The sequence below is a fragment of the Podarcis filfolensis genome (genome assembly GCF_964270895.1).
Source record: "Podarcis filfolensis genome assembly, chromosome: 10".
NCBI classification, from domain to species: domain Eukaryota; kingdom Metazoa; phylum Chordata; class Lepidosauria; order Squamata; family Lacertidae; genus Podarcis; species Podarcis filfolensis.
In genome coordinates this window covers 18,190,229-18,212,892 of record NC_139612.1, presented here as the reverse complement: position 1 = coordinate 18,212,892, position 22,664 = coordinate 18,190,229, and the positions used below count along the sequence as shown (strand labels likewise).

Genomic DNA, 22,664 nt, shown 5'->3' with positions numbered 1-22,664 from the left:
TAACATATATGTTTCATCTAAGAGGGCACATGTATACCTACTTGTTCTAAGCAAGTCAGTTTCCAGATAAGTACAGACCTGCCCTAAATATGTGTCTCCTGGGTACCGCTGAAGTGTTTATAGCTATATGTACTACTGTACAATGGCATCTATGTATCATAGCCCCCAATGCTAGGGGCCTTTAATACCCAGAGAGATTCGGAGGCTGAGGTACAGGCTGCTCCACTGAGGGGGGAACCTTCTGTACTTTCTCCCATCCCCTATCTGCCAGAGGATATGGTTCTAACCTTGGACTCATAATATGGGTCCCAAAGAGCACCTCCAACCCAACAACCTCACAGAAGCCAATGGATACAGGCAAATACAGTGGAACCTCAGGTTACAGACGCTTCAGGTTACAGACGCCTCAGGTTACAGACTCCGCTAACCCAGAAATAGTACCTCAGGTTAAGAACTTTGCTTCAGGATGAGAACAGAAATCATGCTTGCAATGACGGCAGCAAGAATATTATTGGCACAAAATTGGAAGCAAGAAGAATTACCGACGAAAGAAGAATGGAGGATGAAAATGATGGACTATGCAAAATTAGATAAACTTACAGGAAGAATTTGAAACCCGAGGGACCAGAGATTCTCAGAAGACTGGAGTAAATTTATGGACTATTTGAAAAGTAATTGTGATGAACAGATTACGCTAGTAGGTTTGCAAGAAGTTTTGTAAGGTGAATTATTTGAAATATTGCAAAAAAGATGAGAATTTTTAGTTAAAGATAATTAAAGGTAATATGAAATTAAGAAATGCATAATAAGTGATAAGAATGGAAAATCATCAGAGGTGTTGACGGAAGTCCAAAAATTATTGTATAAGATGAGAAGTTTTGTTGTATGAATGATAATTAGTATGTTAAAAATGAATAAAATGTATAGAGAGAGAGAGAGAACAGAAATCGTGCTCTAACGGCGCAGTGGCAGCGGGAGGCCCCCATTAGCTAAAGTGGTACCTCAGGTTAAGAACAGTTTCAGGTTAAAAACGGACCTCCAGAACGAATTAAGTTCTTAACCTGAAGTACCACTGTACCCTTTAGTAAACAAAGCCAGCACCTCCCTCAGAAAGGTGGGGCCAGTTACAGAACAGGCATCCAAAAGCCTACAAAAGATTTCAGATAGCTTCAGATGTCTGCAGAGGCAACGTTCCTCCGTTAGTTGCAATAGGACCCAGAGCTCCAGCAGGCAGGACCCACCAAGAGCTGTCCATGGTCCTGAAATCCCTCTGCTAAAGAAACCTGACATGGGAACATAGGATGCTGCTTTATATGGAGTCAATGTTGTCTACAATGACAAGCAGTGGCTCTCAAGTTTCAGACAGGGAGCATTCCAGTCCTACCTGGAGATGCCAGGGATTGAACCCAGTACCTTCTGCATGCAAAGCAGGTGCTCTATCATTTAGCTATGGCCTGACTTGGCTTGCCCAGAAGAAAGTCGGACTGACCGTATTCACCACCTCCCCGAGCCCCAAGCTTCATGAAACATGATACTATGCTTCAAGTACCTCTTGCTGACTGTGCAACCTCACCCATTTTTATCTTGTTCCACTACCAACTGAATTCAACAATAAGTGGCCTTTATTTTTTTGTTCTTAACAGCAAAGTGACACAAAAAAGCCTTTTCCGGCATGGATTTAAGGTGTAAAAGTTACACCAGTTTAATTGCTGTGTGCCTGGTTGTCCTTTAAGAGGCTGCAGAAAATAAAAAAAACTGGCAATCTTTTGTAAAACTTTGTCCTAGTTTTGCCTAATTTTGAGTCACATTATTCTGGCTTCCTTGCTGCTGTTAAGTCATGTCCTTTTAGTTATTTTTTAGCACACCTGGAAGTGATTGAATAAGAAATCTATGAATGAAGTGCATCAGGAACATAAATAGTTCAAAAAAACCTTGCATTTTTAATCTTAAGGACAAAGGACAATGACACCACCACCCCATTCCTTGCCAGGTGAACATTAAATGCATCTCATGGAAACGATAGGTGTATTATTCACAAATTCAATAAGTTTTCTCTCTCTCTCTCTATACTTCAAGATGGCCCAAATATAAAAGGTGGAATTCAGCTAACAAGCCCCATCAGAAGTCTTGTGTAATGGATCTCGCCTCCCCGCATGCCCCCCAAATTGGATTCGAGGGGCTGGAAGAACTTTCAGAATAGCACACAGAAGAGTGGAGAGGGGATCTTTCTGTCTGCCACACTATTCCTCCACAGGTGGAATGCTTGTATTCCACTCAAGTTGTATCCAGTTACTGAATGAAAAAACCCCTGACTTTTTCCATTTCTCTTCATTGTAGTAGTAAATAAATGGTGCCAGCTTAGTAGAGATTTTGCATAAGACATGAGACAGCCAGCAAAACAGTCCATCAAATTTTCTGAAATTTGACTCAATTTATGTTTTTAATGAAAACCGGGAGTGAAGGGCGGAAATTATGCACCACACATTGCAAGCCTTCAAATTTATTGTCACTAATTCTGTAGCAAATTCTTACATCTCACCCCCTACAACAGCACCATCACTTACAGCAGGAATTATACACACAGAGGACATACCCTTAGTGTAAAAAACAAAAAAAAAAACACTGTAAAAAGAAAATAATGGAATTACAGGCAATACACCCTGATGGGAGTGGAAATTCCATGGATTGAACAGAACATAATAACTTAGTCTACATCTATGTGTTAGAAAGGAAATACCCATTGTAGAAATATCAAATCTTCTGACTGTACATTGTACATTGAAAAATTATGGGATTCATTTTAATAACGCAGGTTATTTCCTTTAGATATACAAGATTGGGAAGCCACTGTGCAGATATCTCTTGACTTCCAATTCAGTGCAATAATGTGCAACTAGAGGTATCCAGAGAAGGGCAGGCACCAAGAAGCCAGGCATACATTTGTAAATATAGTCTGCACTAGTGCTGTTTAAAAATAAAAATAAACAATTGCTACTCATATAGGAAGAGAGAATCAGCCTTCTGCTATCAAGACAAGTTATCGCCAAGAGTGCTATGCAATTATGACTCATTCAGTTTTGCAGTTAATGCAAAGAAACAAATGACGGCTTTCCTCATTGTGGAAATAATTTGGTAGAGCCGTTAAAAAGCTGCTCAGCAAAGTATGAAACTCAAGTATTTTATACTATTTTTAAAATAACCAATTAATGTCCCATAAAAGGGGCTTCAAACTATTCTTAAATACTTCAAACTATATATTTCCATAAAACTTAGTTTTTTTTGGGGGGGGGGGGGGAATAGGGAAAACAATGTGCATGGTTCAGCCTATGTTAAACAATTTCAAGTCCTGAAGGAGATTTAAGAATATGCTTCATTTTCTCCCACTGAAATCAATGGGATTATTAGTATTTGTCGACCACTAATTGCTACAGGGGAACCGATGGCACAACTGCAGAATCATATGCACATTTACTCACAAGCAACTTCACTGTGTTCAGTGAAGGTTCTTAGGTTAACTGTGATTAGGATTCAAGCATTATTTCTTCCTCTCCTTCATTTATTTCCCATCTTTTTTCCAACATGGAACTGAAGGCAACGTAAGTATGGTTCCCACACGGTCGTTCATCCAGGAACTGACTTAGAATCAGACCTCCATAGCTTCACCAAGGTGATGGCTTCATGCGCCATTCCCTGGGACAACAGAAATGCTTACCATAAGCTGGATCATTCTCAATGTAGTTTTTTGTTTTAGCAGCCAAAATAATATCTAGCAGAAAATTAAATTAAATGATACATAGGAGTGGCTTCTACCTTCCCTTCAGACACAGAGCGCTAGCACCATATATGAAATGATTTATAACTCCACATTGGCAGTACGTCTTTGTTTTTAGTGATTAAAACTTATTTCTCAAAGCAAATATGTTAATATGCAAACCAGTTTACAGTCGGCCTTACAGGACTTCCATTTGCTTCTCGTTTCTCAACATAAACTATGTTGAAATCAAATCAAATTGCAAAACCCAGGATCCCACTGAAGTCGACAGAACAACCCCGACAGATTTTTGCAAGTTGGACCTGCGTGTTGATCAAAAGGGTGAGCTAACAGTGAGTCCCAACAGAGGCAAATGTGGACATCTCACGACGTATAGTACTGAAAGGGGAGAGTTCAAGCTCTGTAGTATATTCATTGTCATTATCATCACTTGTCACGGTTGAGGATTTCTGGATGCACTCGTCACAGCAGCAACAGCAACACTCCATAAAGGCTCGGCTGAATGGTTTACAAAGACAGAAAAGGAGAACCGGAGTCACACAGGATTTGAAGAACAACAGAAACTGGCTAATAAGGTGCAGGAGGTCCATAGTCTGCTGAGACACCCCCGTGGACATGTAGGCGGTGACAATATTGCAGATGTTTTCAGGAATGATGCAGAAACCATATAAAATGGTCAGAGCCACGACCGTGCAGTTCATCTGGCTTTCCAGCTGAATTTGTCGCTTGTTTCCCCTCGTACAGGCCTTCTCCACCTTTCGGATTTTCCGTGCCGTCACCAAAGAGCAAGTAATGGTAAAGAGAGTAGGCAAGCAAAAGTAACAGCCAAAATACCACCAGAGCCTTGCGCCGTCGTACGTGAGGGCTAAAACGTAGATGGTGTCAGGCAAGTGGGGAGAGATCTTCACCACGCACCTTTCCACAGGAGGGCTCCCACTGGCTTCAGAGTTCTCCTTAGTCAATTGGCGCAGAACCACCTCAGGGAGCGCCAGCAATAGAGCCCCGACCCATATAACAGCCAGCTTGGCGGTTGTTGACGTACAGTTTTCAATCATCTCATAATACATCTGCACGTTCGTGGCAGCACGGAAACGGTCTATGCAGAGGGCACATAACGTGAAGGTAGTTACTCCAAGGGACGCCACCTGGGTAGGGAGAAATACAAAAGTGAGTTTAAATATGAACGAGGACTTGAAATATGCACCTTAATAGAGAGCAGAGACAGTCAATATGATGCGCTCCAAACTTCAACTCCCATCAGTCTCAACTTGCAGGGCCTTCTCGGTAGTGCTGCACGCCCTGTGGAATGCCCTCCCATCAGATGTCAAGGAAATAAACAACTATCTGACTTTTAGAAGACATCTGAAGGCAGCCCTGTTTAGGGAAATTTTTCATGTCTGATGTTTTATTGTGCTTTTAATTCTGTTGGGAGCCGCCCAGAGTGGCTGGGGAAACCCAGCCAGATGGGCAGGGTACGCATAATAAGATCATCATCATCATAGCATGGCCAAGAGAGTATGGTGTAATGGGAGTTGATGCTTTTGAATTATGGTGCTGGAGGAGACTCTTGAGAGTCCCATGGACTGACTGCAAGAAGATCAAACCTATCCATTCTGAAGGAAATCAGCCCTGAGTGCTCACTGGAAGGACAGATCCTGAAGCTGAGGCTCCAATACTTTGGCCACCTCATGAGAAGAGAAGACTCCCTGGAAAAGACCCTGAAGTTGGGAAAGATGGAGGGCACAAGGAGAAGGGGACGACAGAGGACGAGATGGTTGGATAGTGTTCTTGAAGCTACCAGCATGAGTTTGACCAAACTGTGGGAGGCAGTGGAAGACAGGAGTGCCTGGCGTACTCTGGTCCATGGGGTCACGAAGAGTCAGGCATGACTAAACGACTAAACACTAACACCGGGAGGGCTCCACTTTGGCTACCCCTCACTTAAAGGCATACAATATTCAGCACTAGATTTCAAGATGGCTGCTAGCCTGACCCACAAGCCAGTTATTTCTCTACTGTAGAAATATCTACCCTATCCATCAACAGGCACAATTAACACATATTAACATACAAACTACGACAGACTAACACCAGAATCATCTAAGAGATCCTGGCAGAGTGCATCAGCTGGGGTACCGCATGGCAGGGCACTGTGGAGCCTCTGGCCTCCCTGAAACAGCCAGCCATGGCTTGTCACGACAGTCTCTCAGCATGCAAGCGGCAGCTACCGAGAGCCACTGTTCCGTCCCTGAGTGCGCCACTTCCTGCCCTTTGCTCTGGAGATTTATTGGGCTAGTGTGCTTTGTATTTGTCCCTGGCAGGTAAATGGAAACACGGTGCCCGAACCTCACTGCTAGCCTATGCTTACCAGATTTTTTTCAATGAATCCAGGGACACTTTATTTTATTTTTTTGAAGCTGAGTAGCAGCAGGGAGTCAGTAGTGGGGATGGTGAGGCAAAAGACCCTGGACCCAAGCATACATGTATATTCTGTAAAGGTGCAAAGCCCTTCTTTCGCACCCTGTGAAACATAAATGCACAGAGTTTTTAAAAAACTGGGCAATGGCTGGCCGGCCGCCACTCCCGAGCCTCCCCCGATCAGTCAAAACAAAGGGGGAAGGGAACAGGAGATCGCGCAAGACACATAATATGCACACAAGACACATCATATGGGGACTTCCGGTGAGGAAAAATGGCGGGCGCCACAGCAGTGAGCAGCTCCTGAAGCCAGCCAGAGCCAACTGTGCTACTGGGCTGGCTCCAAGCTGCTGAGGCTGCCGCTGCCACGTTTCCCAGGAACAGATTTGCAAATCTGGGGATATTCCAGGGATGGAATTTGTCCAGGGACAGATTTGCAAATCCGGGGACTGTCCCCGGGAACCAGGGACGTCTGGTAACCCTATGCTAGCCTGAACTTTTAGGCTCAGGAGACGCAAACTGCCTTTGCAGGCTGCCAGGTGGTCACTGTGACGTGTTGGGGATTCTCGATACATTGCGTGACCGGAAATTCTAAAACCACTCTCGCAATTTGGTTTCAAGCAATATATTGATACACCACTGTAATGGCTTTAGGGGTTGCTTGTGCGTAAGTTACCGCCGCTCTGGGCTAGGTTGCCTGGTTAAACCGTTTCTGTCTGGACAGCCATCCACTCCGTGGCTGTTCAGTCACTAGCAGAATCCGCCAGTGGGCGTTTCTTGAACCTCTTCCAGCAAAAAAGTTCTTTGACGCCAAGTCGCCGCCTACTTTCCCTGCGCGGAAGTCTTCTGCGCAGGGTGGGTATGGGCAGCGGAGGACCTGTGCTCTCCTCGCTGGTCTCCTGCGAAGAGTCCTGGAGCCTCCTCTCTGCTTCCCCCATCGGCCCCCCTCTATCCCTGGTGTTGCGCTGATTTTCTTCCCCAGCCGGAGACCTGCCTCTCTCCCTGCTTGGCCCCTCTCCAGCATCGCTGTGGAGCCTCGCCTCCTCCTCTAGTTCCGATGGCAGTTCCCTGACAACCACCCAGGCCTAGACCTTTTGCATGTGCTCTTATTGCTTCCGGTTTACTCTATGCAAATTTCCCATAGTTTTTAATACTGAAAGGTGGCTCTTCCGAAGGTTGTTTTTTTAAAATAAATCTCTGTCAAGATGCACTGGAGCTTTGATGGAATACAAACAGGAACTGCTAAAGATTTTTCTTCTCCCCCTCCCCCAGAGGATTGCTTTATTATAAATTAGCCCAGCATCCACATAGTACATCAGTTTTTTAAAAAAGAACACCCTTAAAATATTGGGCAGCTGACTGTAATTTTTTGCTTATTTAATGTTTGCTGAGATAATTAAGATTCTATAGCAGGCACATTTCAAAAGGAAGGCAGATTCCCATCATAATTTTGAAATATTCTTGTTTATGTACATCTCATAAAAAGTTCCGCAAGGACAGAGTGTGTAATTATATGCAATTATAGAAATGTATCCCACACATTGGCCTTCAGCATTTAATGGGCATATCTGATTGCTAAAAGTCAATATCCCTGCGAAATATGAGGCACTTAGGATAAAACCTGGTAAACTCTAGCTCAACTGAGCAATTCTGATATTTCTTCTCAAGAATCATGGAGCCCTGCAATGAGAGACATGCTTAATTATGCCACAGCTGAAGAACGGTAAATATTATTTTTTTTGGTAGGCAAATCTATTAATTTGGTGAGTTAAACTGTCAAGGATACAGTCGAAGGAAAAAGCTTAGCAAACACAAACCAAATGTGTAGTTTAATTGAGAAGGGGAAAACATATGCCCTCATTCTGAGGTAGTAAAACTTAGGTCAAAAGAATGGGCCAGGGCTAAAATAGCTAACAAATAAGTTGGTTGTGGTTTGTTTTTTTTACAACATCACAGAGCTACTAAAACAGAAAAAATTAAGTCTTGTAACCTTGGCTTCAAAACCAGTAAATTCTTAATAGCATATTCCCATACATTTAACTATTAGCTCAACTGACATCAAGGCCAAGTTTCAATCATCTCACGGTTTCAGTCTCTGGGCTCTGAAACAGAAATTGCACAATTGCTTAAAACCTCACCGAGTAGTTCTTATGACAGAATGAGATTAATTTTTTTAACCCACTTCAAAAGACACGTTGCGAGTGATATACCAGTGAGCTGATGTAAGTGCTGAAGTACGTACCAACTATTGCTGTGCCCCTTATTAAAGTTTTGTGTGACAGTACAGAAAGTCTTATCAACTGCAGCTTTTTTTAAAAAAAAACCTGTATTAATAATTGTCATCATTTCATTATATTGCATTCCTTTTTACAGTGGTACCTTGGGTTACATACGCTTCAGGTTACATACGCTTCAGGTTACAGACTCCGCTAACCCAGAAATAATACCTCGGATTAAGAACTTTGCTTCAGGATGAGAACAGAAATCATGCTCCGGCAGTGTGGCGGCAGCAGGAGGCCCCATTAGCTAAAGTGGTGCTTCAGGTTAAGAACAGTTTCAGGTTAAGAACGGACCTCCGGAATGAATTAAGTACTTAACCCGAGGTACCACTGTATTGCTAAAGCAACAGAATCCGGCACCTTTGAATGCCTTATGTGCAGTGACTCCACCCACCTGCCTCAAACACAGCCTTGTAAATAAGTCCACAGAAATTACTAGCCTGCTGGCAGAAGAGGCAAGTTAGATGCTGCTCTCTTCTGCAGTAGCCTGCTAAATTTCTAGGCTGGGAATAGAGAAGGCGCTCCCTCTCTTCTCTGCCAGCCCAACGTCCTGTATGGAATTCTTTCTTGCCTGTAACTCCTAAGATCACCCTAAGATCACTCCTAAGATCACGCTTGAAGACAAAGCTGCCCTAATATAGTCAGGATTCTGAAATGTCTAGCGCTGGATGAGAGCAAGAGAAATGTTTCATTAGAACACCCCTGACTCCCTTTGTTAGAGGGACAGAGGAATGGGGCAGAAAAGGTCTAGGACAGGGGTAGGCAACCTAAGGTCCGGGGGCCAGATGCGGTCCAATCGCCTTCTCAATCTGGCCCGCAGACGGTCCGGGAATCAGCGTGTTTTTACATGAGTAGAATGTGTCCTTTTAAATGCATCTCTGGGTTATCTGTGGGGCCTGCCTGGTGTTTTTACATGAGCAGAATGTGTGCTTTTATTTAAAATGCATCTCAGGGTTATTTGTGGGGCATAGGAATTCATTCATTTCCCCCCAAAAAATATAGTCCGGCTCACCACATGGTCTGAGGGATGGTGGACCGGACCATGGTTGAAAAAGGTTGCTGACCCCCAGTCTAGGAATCCCCAAAGTTCCCTATTTTTTTACAAAAACAAGAAAGACCGGTTTGCATCCAGTTGTTAACTACAGAGCCGTTACCTTGGCGGAATATAGTACAAGATTAGCACTCATTCCCATATTATTTGCAAACATTCTTTTGTGGAAGCAAAAAATGAGCACTAAACTTGCCCTATCTTCCATTAGAGTCCCTACAGTTAGGGAAACACCACGAAAACGGAATAAACTGCCATGTGAATGCAGCCTGGGTTCTTCAAGAAAGTTCACATCAACCGTAAAATATCAACAAAATAAAACTGTGAATACACACACACAAACGCGAATGAGATAGATTGGTCCACTCTCAAATTAGCATTTGTTCCAATGGTTTCTTTGGGAACTGACTATAGACCAAGTGAAAATGGGAGACAGTTAGTTTATGAAAAGACAAAGTGGTTCATAATTTACACAAACAAAATAAATTGATTTAAACCTGGTTATTTTCAACCTTTTCAGACCTAGGACAAACTGGTGTTTGGGGGCTCATTTCTTAATTTTTTACCACATATTTACATGGTAACAAGCCAATGCCAACACCAGAACCCCCCTGAATGCTGAGTGAAGGTGTCTGGGAGGCAGGAAAATTCAGGGAGGAAGGACAGAAAGGAAGGTGTTCCTCCTCTAAGGGAAAAGAGTCAGTGGAGGTGTTGAAGGAAACTGGCAAGTGAGATGAAATGGCCCTTGTTATTTTTATTATTATACTACTAGCAACAACAAGATTGATAAATACATTGGGAATTGGAAAGAAGGAGATAAGGGAAGAAGGGTGCTAGAGGAGGAAGAAGTGAATGTGAAAAGAACAGGGAGGAGGAATGAAAGAATCTGGCAGTTTGAGGGTGGGAATAAGGTGCAAGCTGAGTGGGAAAGGAGAAAAGGAGACGAAATTACAGGAGATTGGTAAGAAGCATGTGAGGAAGGGAAAATATAAAAGAAAAAGCTCTCTCTGCTTATAGTTTCTGGATCAGCAGCTTCTGACTAAAATGGAGTGTCTGAGTCACGTTAGCTCCAGGGTAAATGTCTGCAGTTAAGGTTGAGGAAAGCTGCACTATGGAACACCTTGCCTGTAAGGAAAACGCTGTGGCAAATTTTAAAGTAAATTTCCAAAGGTGGATTAGATATCAGTAGAAAGTGAAGTCAGTAACTGCCAACTGATTATGCCAAAATCTACCTCCGTGCCAGTATTCTGTGACTGTATTCTGTGACTGTGACCATTTTCAGCCATCTCAACTCGGCCCTAGGGATAGAAGGGTTGAGGACCCCTGGTCTGCACTATGATTTGCCCCTTCCCAGTTCACTTGATATCGCATTTGTGTTAGATGTGGCCTCAAGAGCCAGTGTGGTCTAGTGGTTAAGAGCGGTGGACTCGTAATCTGGGGAACCGGGTTCGCGTCTCTGCTCCTCCATATGCAGCTGCTGGGTGACCTTGGGCTAGTCACAATTCTCTGAAGTCTCTCAGCCCCACTCACCTCACAGAGTGTTTCTTGTGGGGGAGGAAGGGAAAGGAGAATGTTAGCCGCTTTGAGACTCCTTCGGGCAGTGCTAAAGCGGAATATCAAATCCAAACTCTTCTTCTTCAAGAGCATTGGAGCTGCTTTCCCATTAACAGAGACACGCTGCAACTTGCAGCTGTGTCTGTATGATACAACCATCTTTTCCCCAGAATTGGCACGTAGCTTACACACAGCTGGAGTGACATCTACAGGGCACCTAAGACCAGGGATTCTGTTGGTGGACTGGCTGCACGTAGATGCTTTGACCAACTTGCCAAGTTGGCATCAGAAGTGGTACTGAGGTCTTACAAGCTGTTGGCATACAAGCTCCTTCAAACTAGCATCATGATGCTATTGGTACTGTTGCCTTGCTGTTTCTGTGCTACAGGAAAGGCAGTGGTACAGGATCTGCTCTGCGTGTCAGAATGTGCCAGGTTCAATTCCCAGAATCGCCAGGTAAGGCTGGGAAAAGACCACCGTCTGAAACCCTAGAGAGATAACACTGAGCTAGAAAGTTGAACTCCTATGTACAGCTTCCGATATTCCTTTTCAATTTTAAAGAGCAATCCTGCCATCCTCTACTGTGTAAACTCACAAGGGAGCTTAATGCCAAGGCCAGCACAGGCAGAACTAATTCTGTAGCACAGAGATAACAAATGTAGCTTTTTTACTCCCCAAATATTGCTGACCTCTGTTTTCTGCCAAGTCTAAGACAAATCCCTTTCTGTTTTGAAATCTCAACATTCAGAGTTTAAGCCCGATACAAGTATTTGTGGATCACAAAGAGCCAGCTTCGCTGTTACTTTTTCCTCACTCACATCTTTTAAGATGAGGGGAGGGGACTGGGAAATGAACAGTGAGAGACACAAGCCTTTCTAATATCTGAATGATCAAAAACAAATCTTACCAGCTGGTCAAAAGCTTGGCTGGCAGAACACTTGGAATGCTTGCCAGGAAGCAAGGATTTAAATGGAACTTCAGGCTTTTTAAGAAAAGAAAATGTGCGACGTAGTATTAGCCAACTACATTAGCCGTGTACCTATCGATCTTATGACACACACAACTTGCCGACCTGTGCTGGAAGCCCAATCCAATTTTCTCTGCCAAATTCGCTTTGAACCACTTCAACAAATACTTTAGTATTGTGGAGCACTGAGTAACTATGCTCCAGTCCTCCCCACACTGCAAAGGTGCCATGAATAGGAAGCCGCCCAGAGTGGCTGGGGAAACCCAGCCAGATGGGCAGGGTACAAATAATAAATTAGTAGTAGTAGTAGAAGAACAAGACACAAAGCAATTTAGAAGGTGGACTAATGAAGTACACTGCTTCTGTTTGTATAACTGGTTGCAACGAATTGTCTGGAGGCGGTTGGAGGATGGATGGCGGCTAACAGATTGAGGGTGAATCCTGACAAGACAGAAGTAGAATCATAGAATCACAGAATCATAGAGTTGGAAGAGACCACAAGGGCCATCGAGTCCAACCCCCTGCCAAGCAGGAAACACCATCAGAGCACTCCTGACATATGGTTGTCAAGCCTCTGCTTAAAGACCTCCAAAGAAGGAGACTCCACCACACTCCTTGGCAGCAAATTCCACTGTCGAACAGCTCTTACTGTCAGGAAGTTCTTCCTAATGTTTAGGTGGAATCTTCTTTCTTGTAGTTTGGATCCATTGCTCCGTGTCCGCTTCTCTGGAGCAGCAGAAAACAACCTTTCTCCCTCCTCTATGTGACATCCTTTTATATATTTGAACATGGCTATCATATCACCCCTTAACCTCCTCTTCTCCAGGCTAAACATGCCCAGCTCCCTTAGCCGTTCCTCATAAGGCATCGTTTCCAGGCCTTTGACCATTTTGGTTGCCCTCCTCTGGACACGTTCAGAGTACTGTTTTTGGGGGACAGGAGGCAGGCGGTTGTGGAGGACTCCCTGGTCCTGAATGGGGTAACTGTGCCCCTGAAGGACCAGGTGCGCAGCCTGGGAGTCATTCTGGACTCACAGCTGTCCATGGAGGTGCAGGTCAATTCTGTGTCCAGGGCGGCTGTCTACCAGCTCCATGTGGTACACAGGCTGAGACCCTACCTGCCTGCGGACTGCCTCGCCAGAGTGGTGCATGCTCTAGTTATCTCTCGCTTGGACTACTGCAATGCGCTCTATGTGGGGCTACCTTTGAAGGTGACCTTGGAAACTACAACAAATCCAGAATGCGGCAGCTACACTGGTGGCTGGGAGCGGCTGCCAAGACCATATAACACCAGTCTTGAAAGACCTACACTGGCTCGCAGTACGTTTCCAGGCACAATTCAAAGTGTTGGTGCTGACCTTTAAAGCCCTAAACGGCCTCGGTCCAGTATACCTGAAGGAGCGTCTCCACCCCTATCGTTATGCCTGGACACTGAGGTCCAGCTCCGAGGGCCTTCTGGTGGTTCCCTCGCTGCGAGAAGCCAAGTTACAAGGAACCAGGCAGAGGGCCTTCTCGGTAGTGGCACCCGCCCTGTGGAATGCCCTCCCACCAGATGTCAAAGATAAAAACTACAAGACTTTTAGAAGACATCTGAAGGCAGCCCTGTTCAAGGAAGCTTTTAATGTTTAATAGGTTATTGTATTTTAATGTTCTGTTGGAAGCCGCCCAGAGTGGCTGGGGAGGCTCAGCCAGATGGGGAAGGGGTATAAATAAATTATTATTAGTATTATTATCATCATCATCATCATCATCATCATCATCATCATCATCACTGCTTTAGATCCAAGAATAAGCATGCCTTTATAACTATCGTTATTTACCAGTAAAACAAATGGCCATTTTGTGACAGCCCAGGTGTGTGGAGGGAAGGCCTGTTTGTTGCAGAATTCTCTCCTCAAAACCCACCTGGACAAATCCATTTGGCCCTATCCAAGCAGTTCCAGCCCTTATCTTATAATGAGGCAATGGGATGTACAAGCTGATCTTGCCCCTCTCTGGAGAGTAGTAGGCTCCACCTCTCTGGAAGAGCTGGTTATTGAACCGAAGGCGCCTTACCTTTGCTTAAATTTCTGTGCAGCTAGGGAGACAGGCATGGAAGGGGACTCACCACTGAGCTAGAGGAAGGTGGCAGGCCTGTGTCATTTGACCAGCAGGGCTCTCAATAAGATACTGCTGTGTCTCCCTGACCCTTAGCCTTCTCAGAGTCTTCCGCCATCCACTGCAAGTCCCCCAGGTCATAGTTCTCAATATCTCTGCATATCACAGAGGGAATGACCACACCCTCCAGACATAAAAAGCATGTGAATAATCCCTCAAAATGCATCATACACCATGTGCATTTGTTCACGTGGCATAGGGACATTGAGGAGCCCTGAAAAGATAATAAGGAATGTACAGTGGTACAGTAAAGGTAAAGGGACCCCTGACCATTAGGTCCAGTCGTGACCGACTCTGGGGTTGCGGCGCTCATCTCGCTTTATTGGCCAAGGGAGCCGGCTTACAGCTTCCGGGTCATGTGGCCAGCATGACTAATCTGCTTCTGGCGAACCAGAGCAGCGCATGGAAACACCGTTTACCTTCCCGCCAGAGCGGTACCTATTTATCTGCTTGCACTTTGACGTGCTTTCGAACTGCTAGGTGGGCAGAAGCAGGGACCAAGCAACGGGAGCTCACCCCGTCCTAGGGATTCGAACCGCTGAAATTCTGATTGGCAAGTCCTAGGCTCTGTGGTTTAACCCACAGCGCCACCTGCGGTACCTCAGGTTAAAAACTTAATTCGTTCAGGAGGTCCGTTCTTAACCTGAAACTGTTCTTAACCTGAAGCACCATTTTAGCTAATGGGGCCTCCTGCTGCTGCCACGCCGCCAGAGCACAATTTCTGTTCTCATCCTGAAGCAAAGTTCTTAACCCGAGGTACTATTTCTGGGTTAGTGGAGTCTGTAACCTTAAGCGTCTGTAACCTGAAGCATCTGTAACCCGAGGTACCACTGTATTACAAAATCAAAGGGAAGGTGATGGTGGGGACAGAGTTTAATATAGATAGGACATTTTTGAGTACTTCTTCTGCTATCAATTAAAATTTCCATGTGGCCAAGCCGAGAGTGTACTTTACACAGAGGTAAAACATTTAACTCAAAAAGGCAGCCTATACTTTAAATTAAAAAATGCAGATTCAGAAAACAATACAGGAAGCGACCGTTTTAGGCGCTTCGATATGTGCGTCCCACCAAACCTGGAAGTGACCCCAAAATGTCATAAAAGGGGTGGAAGACAGTGGGGACAGGGTGAGGGCAGAATGGGGCGTCCACAGGCTTTTTCAGTGGCATTTCAAATATACACGATTTCCCATAAACATGTGGTCCCTTGCAATGTAAACCCCATGTAAATTGGGAGTTGCCTGTAATTGCAAAGAACATTTTAACAATATATATAAAGCAGAAGGATATATAAAATTTTGTACTTTTTTTTGCATGTTCTCATTACTAGTTTTCTGCATAATTAGCGCCTACTCAGCTGTACTGATGGGTAATTAAAACACAAATAGCTGCACTGGGGAAAACGCAGTATTGTTAATTTGGATTAGTGAAGACCCCCCTAAGTAAAATACACCTGCTTATGGTGCAATTGGTTGGTTAACTTGCAGGCTCATAATCTGATCCACCTACTAGGAGATGTGTCTCTTAACAAGTACTATTATGTATTCAGCATCAATAAAACTCTCACCAAAGGAGTCATTTATAGATCACTTAAGTTTGTGTGAGTGTGAGCCAAGGGGCCTTTATCAGTGGAAGTGGCCTGTAAATAAGTACCTTACCAAACACGATCAGAATAGCATAATACCTTTAGAGTGAGAACATGTCACAACCATTTGTACCTGTTTGCAATCTATATTTTTCTCACAGGCCCATATAAGTTCAGCACAAACAGTTGGGCCTGGTGAGCACTTAAGGTCCCCAACCCTAATCTGTGGGTTGCCATCTGATTGGATTTTATTCTGATCCTGATCTGATTTGAGGATGTATTTTAATTGATTGTCTGATTTTATGTTAATGTGTTATACATTTGATGTTAGCCGCTCTGAGCCCGGCTTCGGCTGGGGAGAGCGGGATATAAATTTTTTATTATTATTATTATTATTATTATTATTATTATTATTATTATTATTATATGAATTCTTCCCTGGATCTACTCTACAGCAATTGACTGCAGCTTAAATGATACATGTTGTTGTTATTTTTTGGTTCTATTTAAGGCTGCAAGTTTCATTCCACAGGAATACTCCCAAAGAAATCAAGGGCACACCTCCGTAGAAAATGCATCAAGGCTGCAGCTATGAGAAGCAATTTCTTGCAGTCTCTTACTAATTTACAATATATGCAAACTGTCTGAAGAACACAAACAATACATTTTCCAAACTGCATGGTCATTTTACTTGGTATACACAATTTAAACTGTATACAATTTTCAGTTGTTTTGTTTTTAAGCAGACTTCCTATTACACCACTAACAAAAAAGATTTCAAATGAAAAATGCAAATGCAGCATATGAATAATACTGTTTCCATAGTAAATTAAAGTTTGGGAATAAATTCAGGAGAAAACACTAGAAATTAAATAGCTGCTTTCCATTGTGTGTGGTTTTTTTATTAGCTAAAGGCAAATTAACATAAAATTGGATTTTAAGTCTTTACAGAGAATTCCTCTCACAGCAAAATGCTTTTGTTTATGGTCCAGAGACTTTACAAAACTAATGCAACAGAATAGACCACACCCAAATATTCCTAACAACTTGTCCCAGGTGGAGCTTAGAGATTCATACTGGAAACATGCCAGAAGCCCAAGGCCTTAATAAATCTTCATGATTTTGTGGCATGAAACGAACATGAAATCCATAATTTATTTGGCATGAATACTGCAGAGGTTGGGGCAAGCTTGGTTAAACTCTTCATAAATCTTTGTTTAGACCTTCAAAAACATTGCACGGCTGTATTTTAGCAGTCTACTCCTTAATAAGAACAGATTCGGGCCGACTGATATAAAGATTTGAGTGTGGTTCTCACCACAAAGCTTTTCCCCTTCAGCCAGCACCCATGACATACTGGTAATGAATGGATCTTTTGAGCATATAGATAAGATGAGAGTTCAGGTGATCGTGCCTACCAGCCTTTTTTTCCCTTCAAGGCCACCGGTGATGCTTGGGTGGGAAGCATTCAGTGACTGAGCCTACCTAAATAATAAAAATATCCATATATTACTGATGACATGGGAACTAGCCAGAAGGGAGAAATGGCAATCATACCTCAAAGATGAAATACGGGTTGGACTTCAGAGAACAACTCTTTTAACACAGCAGGATGAGAAGTACTTGGCTCAACAGTTAAATTGCCAGCGATAACCCAATTGCTTCACCAGCACAGGAGCATGCAGCAACATGAGCATGGGTTGAGCAACAGTGCGCTAGGTTACTGCCTTTGTACTCTCTGGAGGCTATAGAACATAGGTCATTCATGGGAGTTTTCTCTGAATGAACACCGATCTCTCCCACAAAGCGGGATGGGAACCTCACTTACTTAAGAGGGTCAAAGTTGGCAATTTGTCCAGCCTCTATTCACTTATAACATCAGACAGTCTCTTAAATCGGGTGGCTCAGAAACACTGCTCCAAGTATACCAGATTCATGGGGAAACTCCAATACAGGCTTCCTCAGCCTCGACCCTCCAGATGTTTTTGGCCTACAACTCCCATGATCCCTAGCTAGCAGGACCAGTGGTCAGGAATGATGGGAATTGTAGTCTCAAAAATATCTGGAGGGGCGAGGTTGAGAGCCTGTTCTAATACCTAAATGGGGCAAAGTAAGCCCAGTTCTGCTTTAGCATGGGGTTTTCCCCACAAACCAGCTTTATAAAAACAGAGGACAAAGAGGGATATGTTGTAATTAAGAATGATACAGAGGAAGTGAATGGGAAAAGATAGTTTACTCTCTTCTGTAATGTCGATCATCCAATAAATATTTATTGGCAGGACAGGTAAATAAGGTACTCGTCATCCAACATACACAGTTGGCTTCATATCCATTGGTTTCCTGGAAATAATTGGTTGGACGTGGTTGGAAACAGGATGATATGAGTCCTCAGCATGATCCATTGGGACTTTTCTTAGAGATAGAAAATTTTCATGCCACTCATTTAAACAATCTCTGTGCTGCTTTTCTGGATCACAGATCCTCCCAGAATTGACTTACGGTGAAGAAACCACAACAAAACCAAACGTAGCAACTACACAGTTAAAATCCAGATATGGATTTCATTGACGATTGCCTGACAATGTCTAGACCTACAGTAAAGGAACACTGGCAGTTGTTATTGGGACATCTAACTTTATAAACAGCTCTGGTTCCACAGTGAAAAGGGATACATTTATTCAATACAGCTGTGTTGTATGAGGAGTGATGCAGTTTAGGGCTATACCCTAAAGGAGAGCATTTATACATCACAAATCAAAGCTGTGACAGTTACAAGTTGTTGGGCAATGCATTTTCATGCCGGTGCGCCTCCCAGTACAACAGGATTGAGAAGAAAGAGAGAAAGTTCACACCCACTCTTCCATCCCCATGCCAGTCAGATTTAAATACAATTCAATGAATAGTTTCATGTTTAACAAACAGGACCTCCTTCTTAAAATATAATGAGAAGTGTGGGGGTTTTTATCTTCACTTACCCCACTGCTGTTGGTTACCGCATTTTTTGCTCTATAAGACTCACTTTTTCCCTCCTAAAAAGTAAGGGGAAATGTGAGCGAAAGCAGGCTGTGCAGCTATCCCAGAAGCCAGAACAGCAAGAGGGATTGCTGCTTTCACTGTGCAGCGATCCCTCTTGTTGTTCTGGCTTCTGAGATTCTGAATATTTTTTTTCTTGTTTTCCTCCTCCAAAAACTAGGTGCGTCTTGTGGTCTGGTGCGTCTTATAGAGCGAAAAATACGGTAAATAGATATTGTCTTTCTCTCACACACAGAGTAGTATAGCCTGCCAGAATTACTCTACAGCACTATCAGCCAGCTTTAGTGTGTGTGTGTGGTGTGTGCGCACCCCAGTAAATAAATAAAACAGACAACCTGAATGGTGGTAGGATTCTGGCCAGCTGGCTGAAGGCCTGGCAGAGTATCTGTGCTCTTGCCAAGAAGCAAGGATTTAAGTGGAACCTGAGGCATTTAAAGAAAAGAAGACAGAAGCGGGGGATTTGGAACTAACCAGTTACATTAATAATGCATCCATCAGTTTGATGGTTTTCTGACTATCAAGCCACATCCTTCAATCCATTACTTTCCAACTCGAGAATGAAAATATTTTTCGTCTTCAGCAGTAAATCTGGCAAGAGCAAGAGTTATAGGCAACTTCTCTCCCCACACTATGTGTGGCTTCTTGAACATCAAGTACTTTCATATATAGTTGATGCACACTTGTGAATACATGCATGTATTTGAATTAGATGTACCCTGATTCTATGTTCCTTTTTATTATGAGTGCAGGATTGGCATCCTTTAACAGTGTGTTTGTTTTGGTAGCCCGGCCCATCAATTAAAGCGGAATATTTGGATTTAAGCCTATTAAACACCGATCTAAATGTTTTTATGTGGGGGGGTCAGTTCAACCTAAAGCCGTAAAACATATATTTCCAAGTAAGGTTTATTCCAACCACTTCAAATCTGCTTTTGAAATCAAATTGTAGGGGGTGCACCGTCCAAAAATTGTTATCCCATCTTCCAAACACAGCTTGTCTTACTAAATGCCCTAAGCGAGTGCAGGTAGCAAGCCTTACATGCAGCAGAGAAGGAAGACCCCATGCATGAGGATCAGAGCCAACTTCAATCGACTTACATTCACATCATGAGCTTACAATCAAGGTGCTGATCTCACTGAAGTCAACAGGACTACAGCAACTCAAAACATAAATACTCTCGCTGAACTAGTCAATGGTGGGCGGAAGAATTATGAAGCCGCTAAGCACCACCTGAGTCAAATAAATAAGCAAGCAGAAATATTTCACGTCTCCAAATAAACATGACAACATCCAACCATTAGGTTATGAAGAACAACTGATGGGAGTGAACAGAACGTTCCTGGAAGAAGTCTCACCCCAGGAGAGGGATAATTCTTAACTAACTGTCAGCAAATATGGGACATCAAAGAGCAACAGGAAAAATGAGATTACAGGTTATTGCATTCATTGTGCTTACCTCGATGTACGGTACAATTTTGCAAGAGAAATCGTCCAGCAGCCACTTTTTGGTGAGCTCTTGAAAGATTACCAAAGGCAAGCAGAAAAAAATGATGAGAAAATCCCAGAAGGCTAGGTTGGCCAGCAAGGAGTTGGAGATGCTTCTCATGTAGTAGTTGTGGCACACGATGCACATCACTGCCATGTTGCCCATTATCCCAATGCCAAAGATCACTATCGACAGGCACATGACTGCGTAGGCACCATATGATTCCTCAGTCAGCGGGTAGAAAGGGTTCTTGACCCGGGCTGGTCGGAATGTACCATTCCTGAAAGAGCCAGCTGTGGAGCCATTCAAAGGCAACGCCTGGGGGAAATCATTTTCTGGCCCAGGAGAAGGAGTCATCTGGCTGTCCATTGAGTCACTGAAGTTCCTTACAAGACTATCTGCGAGAGCCTTGACTTCTCCTGATCTCCCTCCATCCTGGGGCTGCTCAGCTCCCCTCTTGCTTCTTACATGCCTTTTGGAACGAATGCTTCCTGGGTCTCTACTGCTTTCCTTCTTCTGTACCTGTGCCCCAGGAAGATCAGAGTATCTCCCAACCTCCAAGACTACAGAAAGGTCTTTATTCAGCCGGCGCTCGCCACCTCCTTCCGAAGGGCCATCGGAATGATGTGTGGCTTTCCGCAGGTGAGTTCTTTGTTGGCCAGTTTGTGCTGCAGTCCAACCTCTGGCACGATCATAATTCTCCAAGGGACCCCAGTCCCCCAAATCTCTAGCTGTAGCCTTGGATCTGGCTAAATGCCCTTTCTGCAGGGAAGCCCGAGCAACACTCCCCAAAGGGGAAACACCCATAGTCCTGGGTGCCACCACTCGCCAGGGCAGTGGAGTGGCTGCCTGGCACCACGATCCACACTCCCTGCCCTTTCTGCCAACATCAAGGCCATCTCCTTTCACTGGCACCTGGGGCGATGCTCCATGGGCAAAGGCAGACAGGGCGCCCAGGAGCCAAGCCAAGCCAAGGGGTGTTGTCTTGACAAGCTGCATGGTTTAGGGTAGGAGCTGGGTGCCCTCCAGTGCTCCTTTAGTAACACCCACTGCCCAAGCTGGTGGGGCTGCCAGTCACACCCATTTCACCCATAACTTGGGACTCAGGACTCCTTTCCAGTCCCAGCAACGCTCAGATGAGCACCACTGCCATGATAAGAGAACAAGGATCTAGAAAAACAGCACTGAGCTGACCTGAAAAAAATGATCCGGAGAATGATGGATAATAAACCATACGGTTCCTTCGTTTGCACAGGCTTCAAGTTCGACTCATGTCCTCAGCAAATGTATCCACGATTTGGAGACAGAGAAGATCCCAACCTCACCCAGAAAATTAAAAGAAATAAATCCCCTTGCCCAGAAGAGAGGGGTGGGTGGGTGTGTTTTCCACCCCCTCCTGCAGCCTCTCGGGACAGGTCTGCAAAAGTTGCATCAACCCCGATCGCGAATGGAGACTGCAAGCGCAGACGGTCCTGCTGGACCCGCGCACGGAAAGCCACCCGGCGCTCCGCCTTTCCCAGCGACGGTTGCCTGGGGGCGTTTTGCTCGCGCCCTCCCGAGATCGCCCTCAGCCGCTGGCCCGCCGTCGGGGCGCGATCCCCGGGGGGAAGCAGCGAGCCAAGCGCTCCATCGTCGCCGCTCCCAGCGGATGGCACACACGAGTGGGTCGCCTGCGCGCGCGCGCGATCAAGGCGCTCCGTGCGCCTGGGAAGGAGGAGAAGCCCCACGGCTGCGCCGGCGAAGGAGCTGAGGCGGAGCTGCGGCGGCCACCGAACGAAGCATTTCAGAAGAAGAAGAACAATGAGACGAGAGCGGCTTCCCGCCCCACCGGCGCCCGCAAAGTTGCCTCGGGTAGCGGCGCCAAGTTGGCTGGAAGCGGCGCCCACAGCAACGTGTTGCTGCTGCCTCCAGTCTAAGCGGCTGGGCGGATGGAGAGGAAGAGACCCGCCGCCGCTGCTGCTGTCCGTGCGCGGCTCTGGGAAGCCTCTGAGGGAGGCGCTGCTCGGCTCGGCTTTCTTAGCTTGGGCTCTTCCCTCTCTCTCTCTCTCTCCCCGCCTCCGGGCTACCAGGCGCGAGCGCACGGCTTCCCCTGGCGGCTTACGCTCTCCTCCGCCGAGCGCTCACGCGAGCTCCCCTTCCTTGCGCGCTTTGTGGCGGCTTCTGTAGCTAGAAGAGAGAAGAGGGGGCGGGAAGAGAAGCGGGCGGCAGTGCGCACGCGCCTCTCCCCCAGGGGTCCGGGGCGATCGGCGCTTGTCCCTCTCGCCCCAGATCCTAAGAGGAGCGAGCCAGAGGCGCCTCGCGTGCGTTTCTTTTCATGGCGCCTATTTGTCTTCCTCTCTCTCTCTTGGGCGGATGCTCTCCTGGGA

At 45.0% G+C, this 22,664-nt stretch overlaps 1 protein-coding gene and 1 long non-coding RNA gene across 2 annotated transcripts in view; both read right to left on the bottom strand.

Moving 5' to 3' along the window:
• The window catches only part of LOC310744026, a 299,274-nt gene extending 298,523 nt beyond the window's left edge, over positions 1-751 (bottom strand). Inside the window, exon 1 of the long non-coding RNA XR_014539358.1 lies at positions 694-751. This is a non-coding gene — a long non-coding RNA (uncharacterized lncRNA). The remainder of the gene's footprint in view (positions 1-693) is intronic.
• A 1,733-nt stretch (positions 752-2,484) lies between these two features.
• Positions 2,485-22,462, bottom strand: GPR37 (G protein-coupled receptor 37). Its single transcript, XM_083574527.1, has 2 exons — positions 20,269-22,462; positions 2,485-4,917 (listed from the first exon to the last, which is right to left on the bottom strand). The coding sequence occupies exons 1-2, from the start codon at positions 21,295-21,297 to the stop codon at positions 4,099-4,101; spliced, it is 1,848 nt and encodes a 615-aa protein (XP_083430653.1). The 5' UTR covers positions 21,298-22,462; the 3' UTR covers positions 2,485-4,098.
• Positions 22,463-22,664: the final 202 nt, after the last annotated feature.

Bases quoted from the DNA above. Each gene is read 5' to 3' on its own strand.
- GPR37 (XM_083574527.1), bottom strand. From the start codon at position 21,297: ATGCAGCTTGTCAAGACAACACCCCTTGGCTTGGCTTGGCTCCTGGGC. The intron at 4,918-20,268 runs GTAAGCACAATG...CTCCCTACCCAG, and splicing joins AAATTGTACCGTACATCGAG to GTGGCGTCCCTTGGAGTAAC.